Source organism: Castor canadensis, chromosome 2, assembly GCF_047511655.1.
Source record: "Castor canadensis chromosome 2, mCasCan1.hap1v2, whole genome shotgun sequence".
NCBI classification, from domain to species: Eukaryota; Metazoa; Chordata; class Mammalia; order Rodentia; family Castoridae; genus Castor; species Castor canadensis.
Genome location: NC_133387.1, coordinates 197,404,695 through 197,423,641, shown reverse-complemented (window position 1 = coordinate 197,423,641; position 18,947 = coordinate 197,404,695). Strand labels below are relative to the sequence as shown.

Sequence of the window (18,947 nt, the reverse complement as noted above, 5' to 3'; positions counted from 1 at the left end):
ACAAAATGAAGATAAACTATGCCAAAGGACCCAATGAAGCCCACAAGAATAATTCAAAAGAAGACATACTACAAGTACTCAATGAGAATTTTATAGAGATGGTACTGGATAGGGTCAACCAAACTGTATAGGAGACACTCAAGAAATTCCAAGACAATAAAAATAGAGAATTTGAAAAAGCAAAAGAAGAAATAAAGGAAACCATAGAAGCACTGTATAAACACCAAAGTGAAAGAGAGAACACAATGAATAAATGGATAAATGAACTCAGGACAAAAATAGACAACAATAAAGAAGAAAACTGCCAGGATATGGAAAACCTCAGAAAAAAGAACGAAACAGAACTGCAAAACAAAACGGAAGGCCAATCCAGCAGAATAGAACAAACAGAAGACAGAATCTCAGAACTTGAAGATGAAATGGAATTAAAGGAAAAACTGAAGAACTATTAATTAAACAACTCAAGACCTGCGAAAAGAAAATGCAAGAACTCACTGACTCCATCAAAAGACCAAACTTGAGAATCATGGGCATCGAAGAAGGAGAAGAGGTGCAAACGAAGGGAATGCGTAATATATTCAACAAAATAATAACGGAAAACTTCCCAAATCTAGAGAAAGATATTCCCATACAAATGCAAGAGGCCTCCAGGACACCAAACAGACCAGATCAAAATAGAACTACTCCACGACATATCATCATTAAAACAACAAGTTCAGAAACTAAGGAAAGAATATTGAAGGCTGCAAGAGAGAAAAAACAAGTAACATACAAAGGTAAACCCATCAAAATCACAGCAGACTTCTCAACAGAAACATTAAAAGCAAGAAGAGCGTGGGGTGAGATCTTCCGGGCACTGAATGAAAATAACTTCAACCCCAGGATACTCTACCCAGCAAAGCTATCATTCAAAATAGATGGAGCAATAAAAGTCTTCCATGATAAGCAGAAACTAAAACAATATGTGACCACAAAGCCACCATTACAAAAGATTCTGCAAGGGATCCTGCACACAGAAAGTGACACCCAACTTAACCATGAAAAGGCAGGCAGCACCAAACCACAGGATAAGAAAAAGCAAGACAGTAGAGAGTAACATCAAGTTAGGTACACACAATCAAACCTTCAAACAACTAAGATAACTAAATGGCAGGAATCACCACATACCTATCAGTACTAACGCTTAATGTTAATGGACTTAATTCACCCATCAAAAGACACCGTTTGACAAAATGGATTAAAAAAGAAGATCCAACAATTTGTTGCTTACAGGAGACTCATCTCACCGACAGAAATAAGCATATGCTTAGGATGAAAGGCTGGAAGAAGATTTACCAAGCCAATGGCCCCCGAAAACAAGCAGAAGTAGCAATACTTATCTCTGACAAAGTAGACTTCAAACCTACATTGATCAAACGAGATAAAGAAGGACATTCCATACTAATAAAAGGGGAAATAGACCAAAAGGAAATAATAATCATCAATCTGTACGCACCCAATGTCAACACACCCAATTTCATCAAACAAACCCTGAAAGACCTAAAAGCATATATAAACGCCAACACAGTGGTTGTGGGAGACTTTAACACTCCATTATCATCAATGGATAGGTCATCCAAACAAAAACTCAATAAAGAAACCCAAGATCTAAAATATGCAATAGATCAAGTGGACCTAGTAGATGTCTACAGAACATTTCATCCAACCTCTACACAATATACATTCTTCTCAGCAGCCCATGGAACCTTCTCCAAAATAGATCATATCCTAGGGCACAAAGCAAGCCTCAGCAAATATAAGAAAATAGAAATAATACCATGCATACTATCTGACCACAATGCAGTTAAAGTAGAACTCAACAACAAAAGTAAAGACAAAAAACATGCAAACAGCTGGAAACTAAATAACTCATTACTTAATGAAGAATGGATCCTCGATGCAATAAAAGAGGAAATTAAAAAGTTCCTGGAAGTCAATGAAAATGAAAACACAACCTACCGGAACCTATGGGACACAGCTAAGGCAGTCTTGAGAGGAAAGTTTATAGCCATGAGTGCATATATTAAAAAGATTGAAAGATCCCAAATCAATGACCTAATGATACATCTCAAACTCCTAGAAAAACAAGAACAAGCAAATCCCAAAACAAATAGAAGGAGAGAAATAATAAAAATAAGAGCTGAAATCAACGAAATAGAAACCAAAAAAACCATACAAAGAATTAATGAAACAAAAAGTTGGTTCTTTGAAAAAATAAACAAGATCGATAGACCCCTGGCAAACCTGACTAAAATGAGGAGAGAAAAAACCCAAATTAGTAGAATCAGGAATGCAAAAGGGGAGATAACAACAAACACCATGGAAGTCCAGGAAATCATCAGAGACTACTTTGAGAACCTATATTCAAATAAATTTGAAAATCTAAAAGAAATGGACAGATTTCTAGATACATATGATCATCCAAAACTGAACCAAGAGGAAATTAATCACCTGAATAGACCTATAACACAAAATGAAATTGAAGCAGCAATCAAGAGTCTCCCCAAAAAGAAAAGTCCAGGACCTGATGGATTCTCTGCTGAATTCTATCAGACCTTTAAAGAAGAACTGATACCAACCCTCCTTAAACTGTTCCATGAAATAGAAAGGGAAGGAAAACTGCCAAACACATTTTATGAAGCCAGTATTACACTTATCCCAAAACCAGGCAAAGACACCTCCAAAAAGGAGAACTATAGGCCAATCTCCTTAATGAACATTGATGCAAAAATCCTCAACAAAATAATGGCAAATCGAATTCAGCAACACATCAAAAAGATTATTCATCACGACCAGGTAGGCTTCATCCCAGGGATGCAGGGGTGGTTCAACATACGAAAATCAATAAACGTAATAAACCACATTAACAGAAGCAAAGACAAAAACCACTTGATCATCTCAATAGATGCAGAAAAAGCCTTTGATAAGATCCAACATCATTTCATGATAAAAGCTCTAAGAAAACTAGGAATAGAAGGAAAGTTCCTCAACATTATAAAAGCTATATATGACAAACCTACAGCCAGCATTATACTTAACGGAGAAAAATTAAAACCATTCCCTCTAAAATCAGGAACCAGACAAGGATGCCCACTATCTCCACTCCTATTCAACATAGTACTGGAATTCCTAGCCAGAGCAATTAGGCAAGAAGAAGGAATAAAAGGAATACAAATAGGTAAAGAAACTGTCAAAATATCCCTATTTGCAGATGACATGATCCTATACCTTAAAGACCCAAAAAACTCTACTCAGAAGCTTCTAGACATCATCAATAGCTATAGCAAAGTAGCAGGATATAAAATCAACATAGAAAAATCATTAGCATTTCTATACACTAACAATGAGCAAACGGAAAAAGAATGTATGAAAACAATTCCATTTACAATAGCCTCAAAAAAAATCAAATACCTAGGTGTAAACCTAACAAAAGATGTGAAAGACCTCTACAAGGAAAACTATACACTTCTGAAGAAAGAGATTGAGGAAGACTATAGAAAGTGGAGAGATCTCCCATGCTCATGGATTGGTAGAATCAACATAGTAAAAATGTCTATACTCCCAAAAGTAATCTACATGTTTAATGCAATTCCCATCAAAATTCCAATGACATTCATTAAAGAGATTGAAAAATCTACTGTTAAATTTATATGGAAAAACAAGAGGCCACGAATAGCCAAGGCAATACTCAGTCAAAAGAACAATGCAGGAGGTATTACAATACCTGACTTCAAACTATATTACAAAGCAATAACAATAAAAACAGCATGGTACTGGCACAAAAACAGACATGAAGACCAGTGGAACAGAATAGAGGATCCAGATATGAAGCCACACAACTATAACCAACTTGTCTTTGACAAAGGAGCTAAAAATATACGATGGAGAAATAGCAGCCTCTTCAACAAAAACTGCTGGGAAAACTGGTTAGCAGTCTGCAAAAAACTGAAACTAGATCCATGTATATCACCCTATACCAAGATTAACTCAAAATGGATCAAGGATCTTAATATCAGACCCCAAACTCTTAAGTTGATACAAGAAAGAGTAGGAAATACTCTGGAGTTAGTAGGTATAGGTGAGAACTTTCTCAATGAAACCCCAGCAGCACAGCAACTAAGAGATAGCGTAAATAAATGGGATCTCATAAAACTAAAAAGCTTCTGTTCATCAAAAGAAATGGTCTCTAAACTGAAGAGAACACCCACAGAGTGGGAGAAAATATTTGCCAATTATACATCAGACAAAGGACTGATAACCAGAATATATAGGGAACTTAAAAAACTAAATTCTCCCAAAACTAATGAACCAATAAAGAAATGGGCATGTGAACTAAACAGAACTTTCTCAAAAGAAGAAATTCAAATGGCCAGAAAACACATGAAAAAATGCTCACCATCTCTAGCAATAAAGGAAATGCAAATTAAAACCACACTAAGATTCCACCTCACCCCTGTTAGAATAGCCATCATCAGCAACACCACCAACAACAGGTGTTGGCGAGGATGCGGGGAAAAAGGAACCCTCCTACACTGTTGGTGGGAATGTAGACTAGTACAGCCACTCTGGAAAAAAATTTGGAGGCTACTTAAAAAGCTAGACATCGATCTACCATTTGATCCAGCAATACCACTCTTGGGGATATACCCAAAAGACTGTTACTCCAGAGGCACCTGCACACCCATGTTTATTGCGGCACTATTCACAATAGCCAAGTTATGGAAACAGCCAAGATGCCCCAGCACTGACGAATGGATTAAGAAAATGTGGTATCTATACACAATGGAATTTTATGCAGCCATGAAGAAGAACGAAATGTTATCATTCGCTGGTAAATGGATGGAATTGGAGAACATCATTCTGAGTGAGGTTAGCCTGGCCCAAAAGACCAAAAATCGTATGTTCTCCCTCATATGTGGACATTAGATCAAGGGCAAACACAACAATGGGATTGGACTATGAGCACATGATAAAAGCGAGAGCACACAAGGGAGGGGTGAGGATAGGTAAGACACCTAAAAAACTAGCTAGCATTTGTTGACCTTAACGCAGAGAAACTAAAGCAGATACCTTAAAGCAACTGAGGCCAATAGGAAAAGGGGAACAGGTACTAGAGAAAAGGTGAGATCAAAAAGAATTAACCTAGAAGGTAACACCGACGCACAGGAAATCAATGTGAGTCAATGCCCTGTATAGCTATCCTTATCTCAACCAGCAAAAACCCTTGTTCCTTCCTATTATTGCTTATACTCTCTCTACAACAAAATTAGAAATAAGGGCAAAATAGTTTCTGCTGGGTATTGGGGGGGGGAGCGGGAGGGGGCGGAGTGGGTGGTAAGGGAGGGGGTGGGGGCAGGGGGGAGAAATGAGCCAAGCCTTGTATGCACATATGAATAATAAAAGAAAAATGAAAAAAAATAAATAAATAAAACTCAGAATGTCCTGAGCAATAGGAAAAAAAAAAATCATTTTCCCACAACTAAGGACTCTCCTTTCTTTGATAAAGACCATAGGTTTTGGATTTAGGCAACTTGAGTTCCAATCTCAGCTCTTCCATCATCACATAATCCTGAACAATTTTTTTTTTTTTTTGGTACTAGGGCTTGAACTCAGGACCTACACCAGTCCTTTTTTTGTGATGGGCTTTTTTGCCACTGAAGCTGGATTTCATGTTAAGTCCTTGTTTGTAAGTCCCCAGTAAATTCAGGCCACGTACTTCTCCGCAGCTATCTCAGCACCCTTTCCTACCTCATTCTGCTCCAGCCAACTGAGATTTTTCTTGGTGTTGAAGAGACCAATATGATTCTGAACACAGAGCTTTTTGTCCTCACAGCCCCCTGTATTTATAACGCTCTTTGTGCAGATATTTGAATAGCAACCTCTTTCCTTTATTCAGACCTCTGACCTAATTTGCCTTCCTTGGAGGCCATTCCTGAGCACTCTGTCTAAAATAGAAATGACATCAGTCTCTATCCCCCACACTACTCCACAGTTTCCTTATACCATTTTTACTCCCAAATATGTTTTATTGGGATAGAAAACAAATATAAACTGCATGAGCATAAGTCTTTAAGTTTTATTCACTTTATCTCCACTACTTAGTGCTTGACATATAGTTGATATTCAATATATATTTCCTTAATAAGAGAAAGAATTATTTTATGGTTTTTAAGTAGGAATGAACTAAGTATTACATTTACTTCAGATGTCTCTCCTGACATACTGTGAGGACCTTAGTGTATTCTTTATTGTTTGAATCATATTTACCTTTCTTGTCAAAAGATAAAGTCTATAAAATCCTCAAATTATCTATTATCCAAATATTTAATCTTAAAGACTTTTTTCCAGAATCTAGACTGAACCACTTAAATAGCATTAATCACTTAAATAGAAAGCCAAAAATCTGTGGTTAAAAACAAGCTAGCAACCTCAAGTTTAAATTTTTTCTTTTTGATTATCCTTATAAAGCCACCCTGAAATAATGTCTACATAAGCAAGCATCTGTAGGCAATTGGGAAATAAATTATGCTTCTTAATGATAATATACCATGCAACAAAGAATAATATGGCTAGAAGTGTCCAGCTACTAAATTAATAATACAGCAAAAGCTAAACTTTCAGAAAAGCTAAAATGCCAATGCTCCAAAATGCAACCACGTCCTTTCAGTTTTATTTTTATGTTGCACTGCCCTCCTTTGCTGCCTCTCAAATCAGCCCTGGAGAGACAGAGTTGTAATTATCAGTGGAAATAGAATCAAGGCCAAGGTTACGGCTAGGCTAGTAAAAGAAAAGTTACCCAGATAGCTAATTGTACCAGTGCACACAGTTAGACTCTCTTTGTTAGGATTATATATTTTGTCCACTTGGCATTAACCTGAACAGGACTCAAGCATTTTGTGTTCAAAATGAAAACTGGATTTGTTGTGGCACTTTAAAAACTTCAGTTCCCAGAACACATTCCGATTTAAGTCATATCCCAAGTTTGCAAGAACTCTGTTTTAAATAGTTTCAGCTGGAAACGTTTATTATTTGAACTGTAAAACCGAAGGAAATAATTCACAGAGGAGGAGACATTTGAATGGTTTGAGTGATCTTTATTCGGGCTGTACATTCTGCTTCCAATCTGGGCGTTTTTCCACACACACACAAAATGGCTGAAATGCAGTCGAAATTTATATGTGCTTTTACATTGGGCTCAACGACAAAAGTTTCAGCCCTTTTTCCAAATCTTCACTTGCATGGCCATTAAAACAGAGATTCAAAACGCCATCTACTTTTTCCCTACCTCCTGAAACCATGCCAGTACAGATGACCTCGTCTGCATGTCTTCCCAGCAGATTCTGAGGCTACATCGAGCTTCTTTGGGGGCCACGGTTGCTGTGATGGTCCATTTCCAGGCTCCGGCAGCAAAGCAAGCACCATTAGGAGCCTCTATTTTCTAAGTAGGGCGGTGGAGAGGGAAGGGCGGAAGCATCAAGGAGTGGCTGAATGTAGAGGAGGAAAATTCCACTGTGCAATTTGTACGGTGCTTGAGGGCTGTGACACCTCAGAAAAGTCTCACAACTTAAAACCTAACAGCAGGACTCCACAGTTAACAAAACCCAACCCCAAATCCTCCCCCCAACCCATCATTTCAGCATCTGCCAGCGATATCGGCTTGTATCTGAGGATCTTCCATCCGCAGACATTCCAACACCCCCACGAAAACAACCTCGTTAAAAAGGGAATCAGGTTCTAACGCAAAACTCAGCTGTGCGGGTCCGCAACCCCCGGGTCCCGGGGCAGAGAGGGTCGCTACCCGCTCGCCACAGGGCAGCTCGGGAGAGGCGGGGCCGCCGCCCTCTCCGCTTCCTATTGGCTGCCGAGGGCGTGAAGCCCCGCCCCTCCCGCTCCGCCCCGCCCCTTGGTTTCCGTCGCGAAGGACACGGCGTCCGTTGGTTGTCAAGATGGCAGCGGTAGGGTCGCTGCCGCAACCTCTGCTTTTGCCGGGCACGGTCGCAGCTGCCGTTGTCGCCCCCACAGTCCCCAGCGCCGCCGCGAAGCCGGGATTGCCGCGACCAACCCTTGGGCGCCCGTGACGCGGGGTCTGACAGAACGAGTGCGGGGAGGGCGCCGGAAAGGAGGAGGAAGCCAAGCTGCCATGAGGGAGGCGCCGGGGGGCAGCCCGGAGGCGGCGCCCAGGTGAAGGATGCTGGCGGGGAGGCCCGGAGCCCAGAGCGCGGTCTTGGGCCGCGAGTCCTCGGACGCCCTGGGCTTGAACCCCGTCGGCCATCGCGAGAGCGGCGCGCGTCACCGGCCTGGCGCCTACCTGTATCCTTCCCAGCGGGCCGCGGGGGCGGGGCGGGGACGGGCGGCCGCCCCGTTAGGCCCCCGTGAGGCCCCCGTGAGGCCCCCGTGAGGCCCCCGTTAGGCCCCCGTTAGGCCCCCGTTAGGCCCCCGTTAGGCCCCCGTGACCCCGACGCCCGGGCTGCAGACGCTTGCAAGTCGTCCTCGCGAGAACTTCGGCCTTAGCACGATCGTCTTCCGCCCTCCCCCACCGCCACCCTGAACCCCAAATCGTGCCATTTTGTCCAGTCCATAGCTGCTTATCCATTTCCTGTGCTTTAGTCCCTAAATATTTTCATTAGTTTCCCAAAATCCTAAAGTTTAAAGGTGAGTTCCAGAGGTCTTAACCTTACAGTATATGCTTAAAACTTTCAAATTTCCAGCTTGGAAATTAAATAAAGAAGCTGATATTGATTCTCCCGTTCTTCAACTGGGTTGTCAGGCTTTTGTGGATTCTAAAATCCATCGATCGTGTGTCCTTTGGGGAAGATTTCTTGCCTTCTAGAATGATCCCGTTATATTCGTCCTGATTTACGCGTGCTACTGGGAAGGAGAAGTTGCACAAATAAGTGAAAAGGCACTGGTAGCCAGGAGTCTGCTTCAACGGTTAACCCAGCACACCCCTCATGCTTTCGCCAGCTGGTTGTGTTTTCCGTCTCTGCCCAGGCTGTTGTCGGAGAGATGGCAGGGAAGAAACGGGAAGCCAGCTTCCTGCACCTTCACGATCTGGGTTATGTCTGGGTTTTCCCTAAGAATTGGTTGAGCCCACCGTTAATGGTGCTGTTGGTTGCGCTATTGAAAATTGACAGAATGAAGGAGTCTTACTTTCAAAATATATAAAGCAGGTTTATTCCTTCAGCGAATGTTGCGAAAATTAGAATTCAACCTCTGTATTCTCAAAGGGTTTTGGCTGGCAGTGATGGCGCAGTGTGATCCTCATTCTTCTCAGGTAGTGGAGTTTCTTCTCTTTCCAAGTTAACCCCACCACCACCACCACGCCCCTGGCTTTCTACCCAAGCCACCCCCCTCTCCCCGTTTTCATAGCCCTGTTGTCATTGTCTCCAGCTTCTTCTGGGATGTTTATACTCTTACAGTTTTAACAAGTCATCAAAAAGTTTGAATTGAGTGTGAGCTCTTTGGCCAATCCTGTTCTAGGGACACAAGTCTCTGGAGGAAGACAGGTATGTGCAGCTCCACTAATGGTAAAACACCCCTCCCCCATCAGGCTTTCCTCAAGTGTCCATCCCTATTGTCTTCTCTTTAGCCAAATTCTCAAAACTGTAACCTGCAGTAGCAGCTTCTAGCTCCTCTATTTGTCATTAACCCCACTTGGTTTGCCTTTTACCCTTGCTGCTCCTATAAATTGTCTTATCAGAGACTGCTCTGAAAGAAACAGGATTGTCTTCTGTATTAATTTGATTCTTCCCCCTTGACATTGTATGTTTTGGACACTCCTGTTATGTTGACCCTAATTTGTCTCTAAGTCAGAATACAGGGAAGTGGTTCATTGACAAAGCATGTGTCTTTCCATCCTTTTCATTAATGAAATAATCATGAACTTCATTTTTTAATTATGTGATACATTGATACAAACACCAAAAAATGTGAATATAGAATTCAGCAATATGTCAGATGAATATAACCAAGAAGACTTTATTCCAAAATACAATGCTCCCCTATTTATAGAAGTAAATTACTAAAAACATACTTAAAGACTATGTAGTTAAAAGGAAGCAAGTTGTAATTAATTACTTCAATAGATGACCAAAATCGACAATAACTCTTACTTGTGTGTGTGTGTGTGTGTCTTTGCTGGTTTATATAGTTGCTAGCATACATACATATGTTTATATAATAAATTTAAATTTGGAAATTGAACATAATAAAGACTATAACAGTAAATCAAGAATATTGTTTCCTACTTGGAAAAACACTAAGGCATCTATTATGTTAGTGTTTTTTTGACTGTTTTTAGTATCTGTAATGTTTCCCATTGGATTTCTGGGTACAGAGTAGGTGCTCAACTATATTAAATGAATGACTAAATGGAAAAAAAAATGAAGGAATCATAGACTTAAAATAAGCAAGTGTCTTGGTAAAAAAAAATTTAGAAGTGATTTTCAAATAGGAACACTCAGAGACTTAGTTTTCTGTTCAAGATGTTTTCTAGCTAGAGTTAGAATTTCCTCACTGTAAAGGCTATAAAAAAACCAAACTTTATAATGTTTATCTGATTACAATGAACTTAAGTACTATCATTTTAATCTCTTATGAAAAATATAATGATGTTAGTTAAGGGGAAAAAAAGTGCCAGGAGTGGTGGCACATGCCTGGAATCTCAGCTACTTGGGAGAGCAGAGGTAGGAGGATCACCTGCCAATGCCAGCCTGGGCAAAAACATGAGATCCTATCCAAAAAAACACAAAAAGCAAAAGGACTGGGGATATGGTTCAACTGATAGTATGCCCTGAGTTGAAGCCCCAATACAGAAAGGAAGGAAGGGAAAAAGGGAGGGAGGGAGGAAGATCCCCTCTTTATAGTATGCCTCTTCTTTTTTTACAAGTATCTCCAGTCTTTGACCTTTCAACTACATCCTAATACTCACCTTTGACTCTCTTTCTTACCCAGTTTTTATCCTATTCTTCATCATTTACACATACTCTCTCATCAGTGTCCTTGGTTCTTCACACTCTTGTCCTGTATCAACCACCCAGAAACTACTACAGTCCTACTTCACTAATTCTTCATGTGAATAATAAAAAAATTTTCAGGAAAACAAAATGCACAAGGCAATACATATTGGTACATCTAAAGACTAATGGTTTCCAGCTTCACCTGAATAGAACAGGTTTCTCTTTCATTGCTCTTAATGTCTATGCCAGTTCTCTGTCACCTCCCACTACTCTCAGTAGACTGTCTTACCACTTTATAAAACATAGATGACATGAACTCCATGAGGTCCTACCAAAAAATAGCAACCCACACACTCCCACCCACTGAATGTTTTATCCCAGGCTCACTAATGGGGTATCACTTTTACTGTAGAGAATGAATTCTGCCCTTATCTCTATCCTTTTCTTCAGTAGTCCTGGATTATAAATTATTCCACCTCTCATAATTAACAATCTTAATGGCCTTCTCTCCCTACAGAAGATAAGCATATTCAGGTCTTGACAATACTTAAAATTAGGTAAACTAACAATCAAAACCATTGATCAAAGAACCCTTTCAGCTATGTTCTGATAGTATCTCTTACTCAAGCCTCTAAAATGGAATAGTCTATATTCATTGTCTCTACCCTAAGTCACAGTGTATTCTATATTCCAAAGTAAATTTGAGCTGCTAAAAAAGGGAAAATATAAATATATAATTGTAGAAGAAAACAGACAGAAAATAGTCACATTTTTCATTGTTTAAATGCATAGTAACATTACCTTTTGAAGAGAAAGAAGAAATTTCAAAGCAATTTCAGGAGAAATTGTATAAGTACATAAAACTTGAAATATCCAGGTAAAAGAGTAACCACAACATAAATGATTAATATCTATACCTGACTGAAGTTACTGAAATTGACTTAAGACACCAAGTTCTCAGTAGCTAAGTGGCCACTGAATCTGAAATAATGACTTTACGAAGAAGAAAAGTAAAACTGGTAATCAACACAGAAAGTACTCTTATCTTGCTAATACATATATAAAGTTTTTACCTCATCTTTCTAAGTAAAAATAAAGTCCTTCCCTATATTCATGAGGTTTTGAAACTTACATATATTTCTAAGGACATATAAATTTTTATAACTGCTTGAGAAGACACTTTTCACCAATTCATTAAAAATGGGTTGCTGATGTAGCTCAGTGATAAGAGTGCTTACCTTACCATGCACAAGACCCTGAGTTTGGTCCCCAACACTGAAAAAAAAGTATAAAAATGAACATGCCTTTTATCCTATTACATCTGCCTCAGAAAATTTTTCCCGAGGAAACTCTTTAGTAAGCTTCTGGTAAGCCATTATTATAGTCTAGGAACTGTGCCATGCATTGTAGTTATAAAAATGTATAGGATACATGTGATGTTCATGGAGGTTCCATGCAGCCTTCTGGTGGAGGTGAGACAAGGCTTCACAGGTAAAGATCTGCTTCAAGTTGCCCTGAAAGGATGAGTAGAATTAGCCAAGAATGTCCAAGAGATAATGGGATGATACATCATGGCTTATTCTTATTATGGCTGGGCATAGGATTCATACAGAGAAATATTGAAAAATGAAGTTGAAAAAACAGACCAGCTTGTAGAGTGTTTTACATACAAGTCCAAGAATTTGAGATTTGGGAGGTAGGATAAAGGAGAATGATGGGGGGTGGTGAAATCAACTGTGATATAAAAACTTTTGTAAATGTCACAGTATACCCCCTAATACAGCAATAATATGATAATAAAAATTTGAGATTTAGGATCAAGGCAATAACCATCTTTTGAAAAACAATAAAGCATGAGAAAATCAGACTTGCATTTTGCTGGCATTATAGAGGTTCAGTGGAGACTGGTCAGTTTATGAGTAAAGAGATGAGTTAGAAGAGTACTGAGGTACCAGAGGAGGGATTAAGAGTGCCTGAGCCAGCATAACAGAAAGGGGGTACAAAGAAGAAATAGAGAAAAAGAATTAAGGTAGATTTAATAGGTTTGGCAAGGAAATAGGTTGTTATTGAGTTGGTAGTATATTTTAATGCAGTTGGGAAAGATTGAGGAGATGGATACCCACAGTATTCTTTGTTTTGTTTTAATATTTAGTATATGAAAATGACCTTTTGGACATGTTTAGAAGTGATTCTTATGGAAACTGCCTTCCTTTATGGAACAGCTTGAAAAAAAAAGCAAAGCTTTAACCATCCATCTAATATTTTTTAAACCTGAATACCAATATATTCAAAAGATAGCAGCATTATAATATGGCAGGCAAGAATTGTACTATACATTTTTATGTGTACTGTATATCCTATGTACTATATTGTTATAGGAGCCATTTGACTAACTTTAAGAATATATAGTTGTCAGAACATTATAGACATTACGTTTGTGATTCTTCTATGTGTTCTTGTAGCATCTCAAACATGTTGAACAGAATTGTCTCCACCTGCAGTGTAGTCCCCCATGCTCCCACCTGACCCAAAGCAGCTTCTCCCTGCCACTCCCACCATGTTCCCCTGTATGTCTTGAAAGAATGCAGCTGTATTTTATTCTAATGCTGAGACATGACTTTTAAGTAGTTAACTATCTTTTTGAAATCTGGTTCCTAATAAAATACTCTATTAGAGAAGAACATGACATAGATATATCTGTTTCTGTGTTACCAATGAACAAAATGTCCTTCCCTTTTTGTCTCATTTTTATAAATCCTTCAGAAGAAACCTTTAAATAAAGTTCATGTGTATGTATATTTGGGTATTTGTGTTGAAATAATATAAAATTTTATTTTAAAAAGGGATAAGCTGAATTATGACTATGGTAGAAAGATGGTTAAATTGCAATAAATCAAAAACAAACTCCCATTATAAAAGGTTTAAGCAACCATAAAATTTAAATAAATATTATTTAAAACTTATAATAGAATTTCTTTATAATATTGATGTTGAAGCATGATAGCATTCTGAAATTAATACATCTTGAATTAATAACCTATGTACAGCATAACTTATTGTTAAGTGTATTTCTTATACTCTGTACTACTATTAATAGCTAGCTTATGGCATCTTGATTAAATTGATCTCCTAAGAAAATTTTGAGCCTCAATTTTTGGGGGAAAGAAAAAACTTTTAAGTAGTTATTGATTCTCAAAAAGACTAGTAGGAATGCCCTACGATCTACACCTTCAGGCTAATCTCATATCTACATTTAGTGATGAGGTACTAAATAGTTAAGTGGCAATTCAATGAACATTTTTTATTCAAAATCATGAGAAATGAAAAAATACTGTGACAAATTTGATAATGATAGTCAAAATACAAATAAATTGGGGAACCCAATTATCCATATTAATACAACTTACTTAAAGTTTAGCTATATATAATAAATTTCAAATGATTAGAATAACCAGAATAATCCCTTTCTTCTCTAGAAAACTTCTGGATTCACAAATGACTATGCATGGTTGTCCAAGTGTTGTTTTGTGACCTATATGTAAATCACTAAACTATATTTCCAAACATCCCAATTATATTTGATTTTTAAATGTTAGAATATTAATTTCATGCTATAAAGTACAGGATCTGTTGAAATTTTCATCTACTTCCTATTAGTGAAATGTATCCTCCTTTCATTTCCTTGTATATCTTCCTAAGACAACAACTTGTTAGTAAATGATCAAGTATTTGTGAAATAAATCAAGATACAAAGTCTCCTTATCTGAGATCATGATTTCTAAAAGTAATTTATTCCCCCGCAGAGAAAGTGACACATACCTTCAATCCTAATACCAGGGTTGAATTTTTTATAAAACATCTGCTGATCATACACTAACACTAATGTGTACATCTACTAATTGTTCCATAAGAGCATCATTACATCATTAGTATGGGACTGGAATTATATTTGTCAGATAGTCCTGACACTTAACCACTGAAGACATAAACTGTTGTTCTTAACTTAATGCTTCATTAGAGACATGAAAATCCACCTGGAGAAAAATTTAGAAGTGGAACGCCAAATCTTACTGCAGCAACAAAAAATATGTCGAAATCGAGCACGTAAATATTTTGTGGAGTCAAACCGGAGAAAAAAGTAAGTAACTATATTTCATTCAGAAGTGTAGCAACTCAAAGTCGATGCAAGTTAATAGTTTCTCCGTTGGTAGCACTTTATGAAGTCATGGCAGTACTTTATAAACTGCTGTTCAAGATTCGTGTGGCTCTGTAAATTTTATTATTGATTTTCTGCCTAAAGCACAAAAATAGTGATATATCATCCACCTCACTAACTTGTGACCTCAGCAGTCTTTTCTTGTCACGGAACAGTTTGTTATGCTATCATTTACACTTCCTTAAATGACTATAAAATATATTATCTTCTTTGGTTTTTATCATTTCATGATGAATTTTGAAAAGTAGCGATTATTTAATTCTTACTAGAATATAAGTTGATTTTCATTTATTATTTGCTTTGTATAATTTCCCTATGTGTATCACCCTTGTATAGTAAGCCACAAAAATGGGGAGAAATATGAATGTTAGAAATGTGATAATTAGAATTTATAAATTACTGCCTTCAAAAAGGTTTTCTCGTGTAAACTAGAAACTAAAATAAAGTGAAAGCACTGCTTAACATGTTAGGATGTTTTTAATAATAGACTTTTTGAAGACACTTGCTTTATGATTTTTTATTGTTGTTTTCCCTATGTTATTCATATTCCTATAATACATGAAGAGCGGAAAATCCCCAGAGTTTAGTAACTACATCATTGGGTATATGCTGCAAATCCCATTTGGGGAATACAAAATTGTTTACCTGTAATTTTTCTGACATTTTATTTCTCTTTAGATTAACCCTTTCCCTGTCCAGTGTACTTGGATTTTATTTAATGAAGTTTACTTTGGCTTTTTTGCATGTATGTGTTAGTTTTTCTCTTATGTTTTGGCTTCTGAAGCCAAAGTTGCATGGCAGGTATTCAGTAAGACTACAGGTTTCATCTGGGTTTATGCTGTCTCCTCACGTTGTGATCATGGAATTTTTTTAAGTTTTTTTTTTTTTTCTTCAGGTAGAGACAATCTCTTTCTGCCATTTGTCAGTACATTTGGGCATTACCAGTGTTGTGTCCCCAGCAGAAGTCAAAGAAAAATGTTCCTAGCATCAAATGCTGTTTATTTTCATTAAATGCTTAAAATTACATGTTTATTTTTTTCTTATTGACAGTTTCTTTGCACGTCTATTAGCCAGCGTTTTCTTGCATTGTATGCTTTTTTCACATTCTCATGTTTTCCATTCTCTCACTCAAGATCGATAAGATGGAGTTCCTCTGTTTCCCTCCAAAAACGTTCTCCCTCCATCTTCCTGCTCCCAGAGGTGTTGGTTGCCTTTTAAGCTGATTACTGTGTTCTGGAAATTTCCTTTATTGCTCTTGGGCTTTGGACTCACAATTTATTTCATTCCATTTTGTCCCTTTATTTGTGCTTTTTAATATATTATTTGATGAAACATAACCTAAATGAACTTTCTAACATGCTACTTTGTAGACCAGTTAATTTAGGGTACATACATACACACATGATATAAATTATCTTCTACATTGTTTTCAGTCTAGTACTATCTTTTGGCAAATAAGTGAATGAGAATTTGTTTTCAGCATTGCATAGCTGAGTTCCAAAGAGTCAACATTATGGCAGGAAAAGAATCCATTTTGTTGGTCTAATGTTTTTAATGGAGTCTCACTGTGTTGCCCAGGCTGGTCTCAAACCCCTGAGCTGAAGTGATGCTTCTACCTCAGCCTCCTATTAAATTTTAGAAAATGGCAATAATCTGATTTAATACAACTTCATAAGGAAAAGAAATTGATAAATTTAAGAGTAAGGGGCCCAAAGGGAGACTTCCTATAGTTATAAAATGCTATAATGTAAGCATATAGACTTACAAGTTCAGATGATAAGACAAAATTCCTATGTAACTAACCAGCAGAATAAGAAAGACAAGGACCAAGGAAAGGTCCTTGGAGGAGTCAGGAAATTCTATAATTTAAAAGGATTACTGAGATATTCTAAGAGGAGAAATAATTACCTAGAGAACCAATGAAAGTAATTACACAGTTGAACATAAAGAATGGGTAGCTGCATTATCTATTTTTGAGAATGATAGAGTTTGGAGTTTCCCATAAAGCATGAAAAAAACTCATAGAATAAAGAAGGATGGATTGATTATATTTTAAATAATATCATATTTATTGATCTTCCATATGGTAAAGCTGAAAATATGTAACTAGATTCAAGTAAGTTTGTATCACTAGATTTAAATATTCATGGCCAATGCACTCACTAATTAGAGAAAAATTAGTATATTTGGAAGTTACCTTTCACTGTTTAGCATTTACTAATAAACTAAGTTTTCATACTCTGGGAGATAAAAATAAGAGGTACAATTCCTACCCTCGAATTACTTGTAGTGAATAATGAAAACTGACAATGCTATGCAATAACAACTATGATAAAGTCACCTACATGGCACTATAGAAACACATCTCATAAAGTACAGGAAAGGAAGAACTCCTGAAACAGTAGTCTACCAGTTAGCCTTGTTTAGCCAGGGACATGAAGAGGAAAGGAGTTTTATTCAGAGAGCCAATATGCAAAAAGCCTGATGTTATATAAGACAGAAGTCTTATGTGGCTGATGTACTGGAAAATGTAGAAGAGTGTCAGAAGATGAATGAAGCTGTAGAGTTAACAGGAGACATTTCATAAAGTAATTTTTCTGCCCATCTAAAGAAATCAAATAATTTATCCTGAGATAGAGTCCAAAGAAATTGTGTTTACATGCTATTGAAGGAGTAAAATCAGAGAAGTGTCATGATCAGATTTACATGTTAGCCGATTATAGCAAAGGCACAGACGCTGAGCTGGAAGCCCAGCTAGAGGCAGAAGTGCAGTAAAAAAAAGCTGTAGTCATGAGCTGGGCAAGCCGGTGGGGGTGAGGATGGATTTGGGATTGAGTAGGTAAGGTCGAAGGAGTCTAGATGCATGAGGGAATTGTCAGAAATAGATTACTTATAAGAACTATTTTAACATTTTTATGTAAATCTAAAACATAAAGTACCTTTATGTGATCTCTTATGTAGATCATGATAAATGTGGTCTGATCTTTTCTTTGTGCTCTAGAATCATCGCTACAACCACTAAATATTTGACTGTTAATGTTGTTACATTGCCCTTGAGCTATTACTTTATATAGTTTACAATAAGGAGCCTATAACAGGTAAAATTAATGAATTCTAGTGAACATTTTCTATCTTCTTCTTCATGGTTGATGTAATTTCTTTTTAAAATTAAACTCTTTATTTTGAAATCATTGTGGATTCACAGGCCATTGTAAAAAGTAATACAGAGAAATTCCAATATACCCTTTGCCCATTCCCAATGGTAACATCTTGCACAGTCCAATGGTGCAAAGTCACAATCAAGGTAATGAAACTGACATACCCAAGATGCAGAACATTTCCAGCAGTATAGGATCCCTCCCCTCCCATGCCATCCCCTCACCTCCAAAGTCATTAATCTGTCATTCCCTAGTTTCTACAGTTTTTTTCATTTCCAGAGTGTTAAATAAATGAAATCATATTATATGTAACCTTTGGAGACTGGCTTTTCCCCTCAACATAGGTCTCAGATTCATTCAGTTGTCACATGCATCAGCATTAATCTGTTCTTTAGCTGTACCGGCTGGGCATATAGTAATATCTCATTGTGTTTTTAACTTACATTTTTCTAATGTATAATGATGCACAATATCTTTTCATGTGCTTATTTGCAATCTGTCTATCCTCTTTCATGAAATTTCATATTTTCATTTCTTTCTTATTAACATGTATTAATTGTACAAATTAATAAATTC

General features: G+C 37.4%; 2 protein-coding genes across 4 annotated transcripts in view; one reads left to right on the top strand and one right to left on the bottom strand.

The window, feature by feature from the left end:
- The window catches only part of Angptl5 (angiopoietin like 5), a 67,910-nt gene that overhangs the window by 20,762 nt on the left and 28,201 nt on the right, over positions 1-18,947 (bottom strand). Inside the window, exon 1 of one of the 3 annotated variants that reach the window (XM_074066845.1) lies at positions 8,348-8,454. The exons of 1 other annotated variant lie outside the window; for it this stretch is intronic. The gene's annotated coding sequence lies outside the window, so the exon portion shown is untranslated. Of the gene's footprint in view, positions 1-7,324; positions 7,859-8,347; positions 8,455-18,947 lie in introns of those variants that run through there. One more of the 3 variants, XM_074066843.1, reaches the window with a different exon arrangement.
- The window catches only part of Cep126 (centrosomal protein 126), a 69,047-nt gene continuing 58,046 nt past the window's right edge, over positions 7,947-18,947 (top strand). Inside the window, exons 1-2 of the mRNA XM_074066840.1 lie at positions 7,947-8,349; positions 15,016-15,135. Coding sequence (XP_073922941.1) covers positions 8,228-8,349; positions 15,016-15,135 — 242 coding nt within the window. The 5' untranslated portion in view covers positions 7,947-8,227. The remainder of the gene's footprint in view (positions 8,350-15,015; positions 15,136-18,947) is intronic.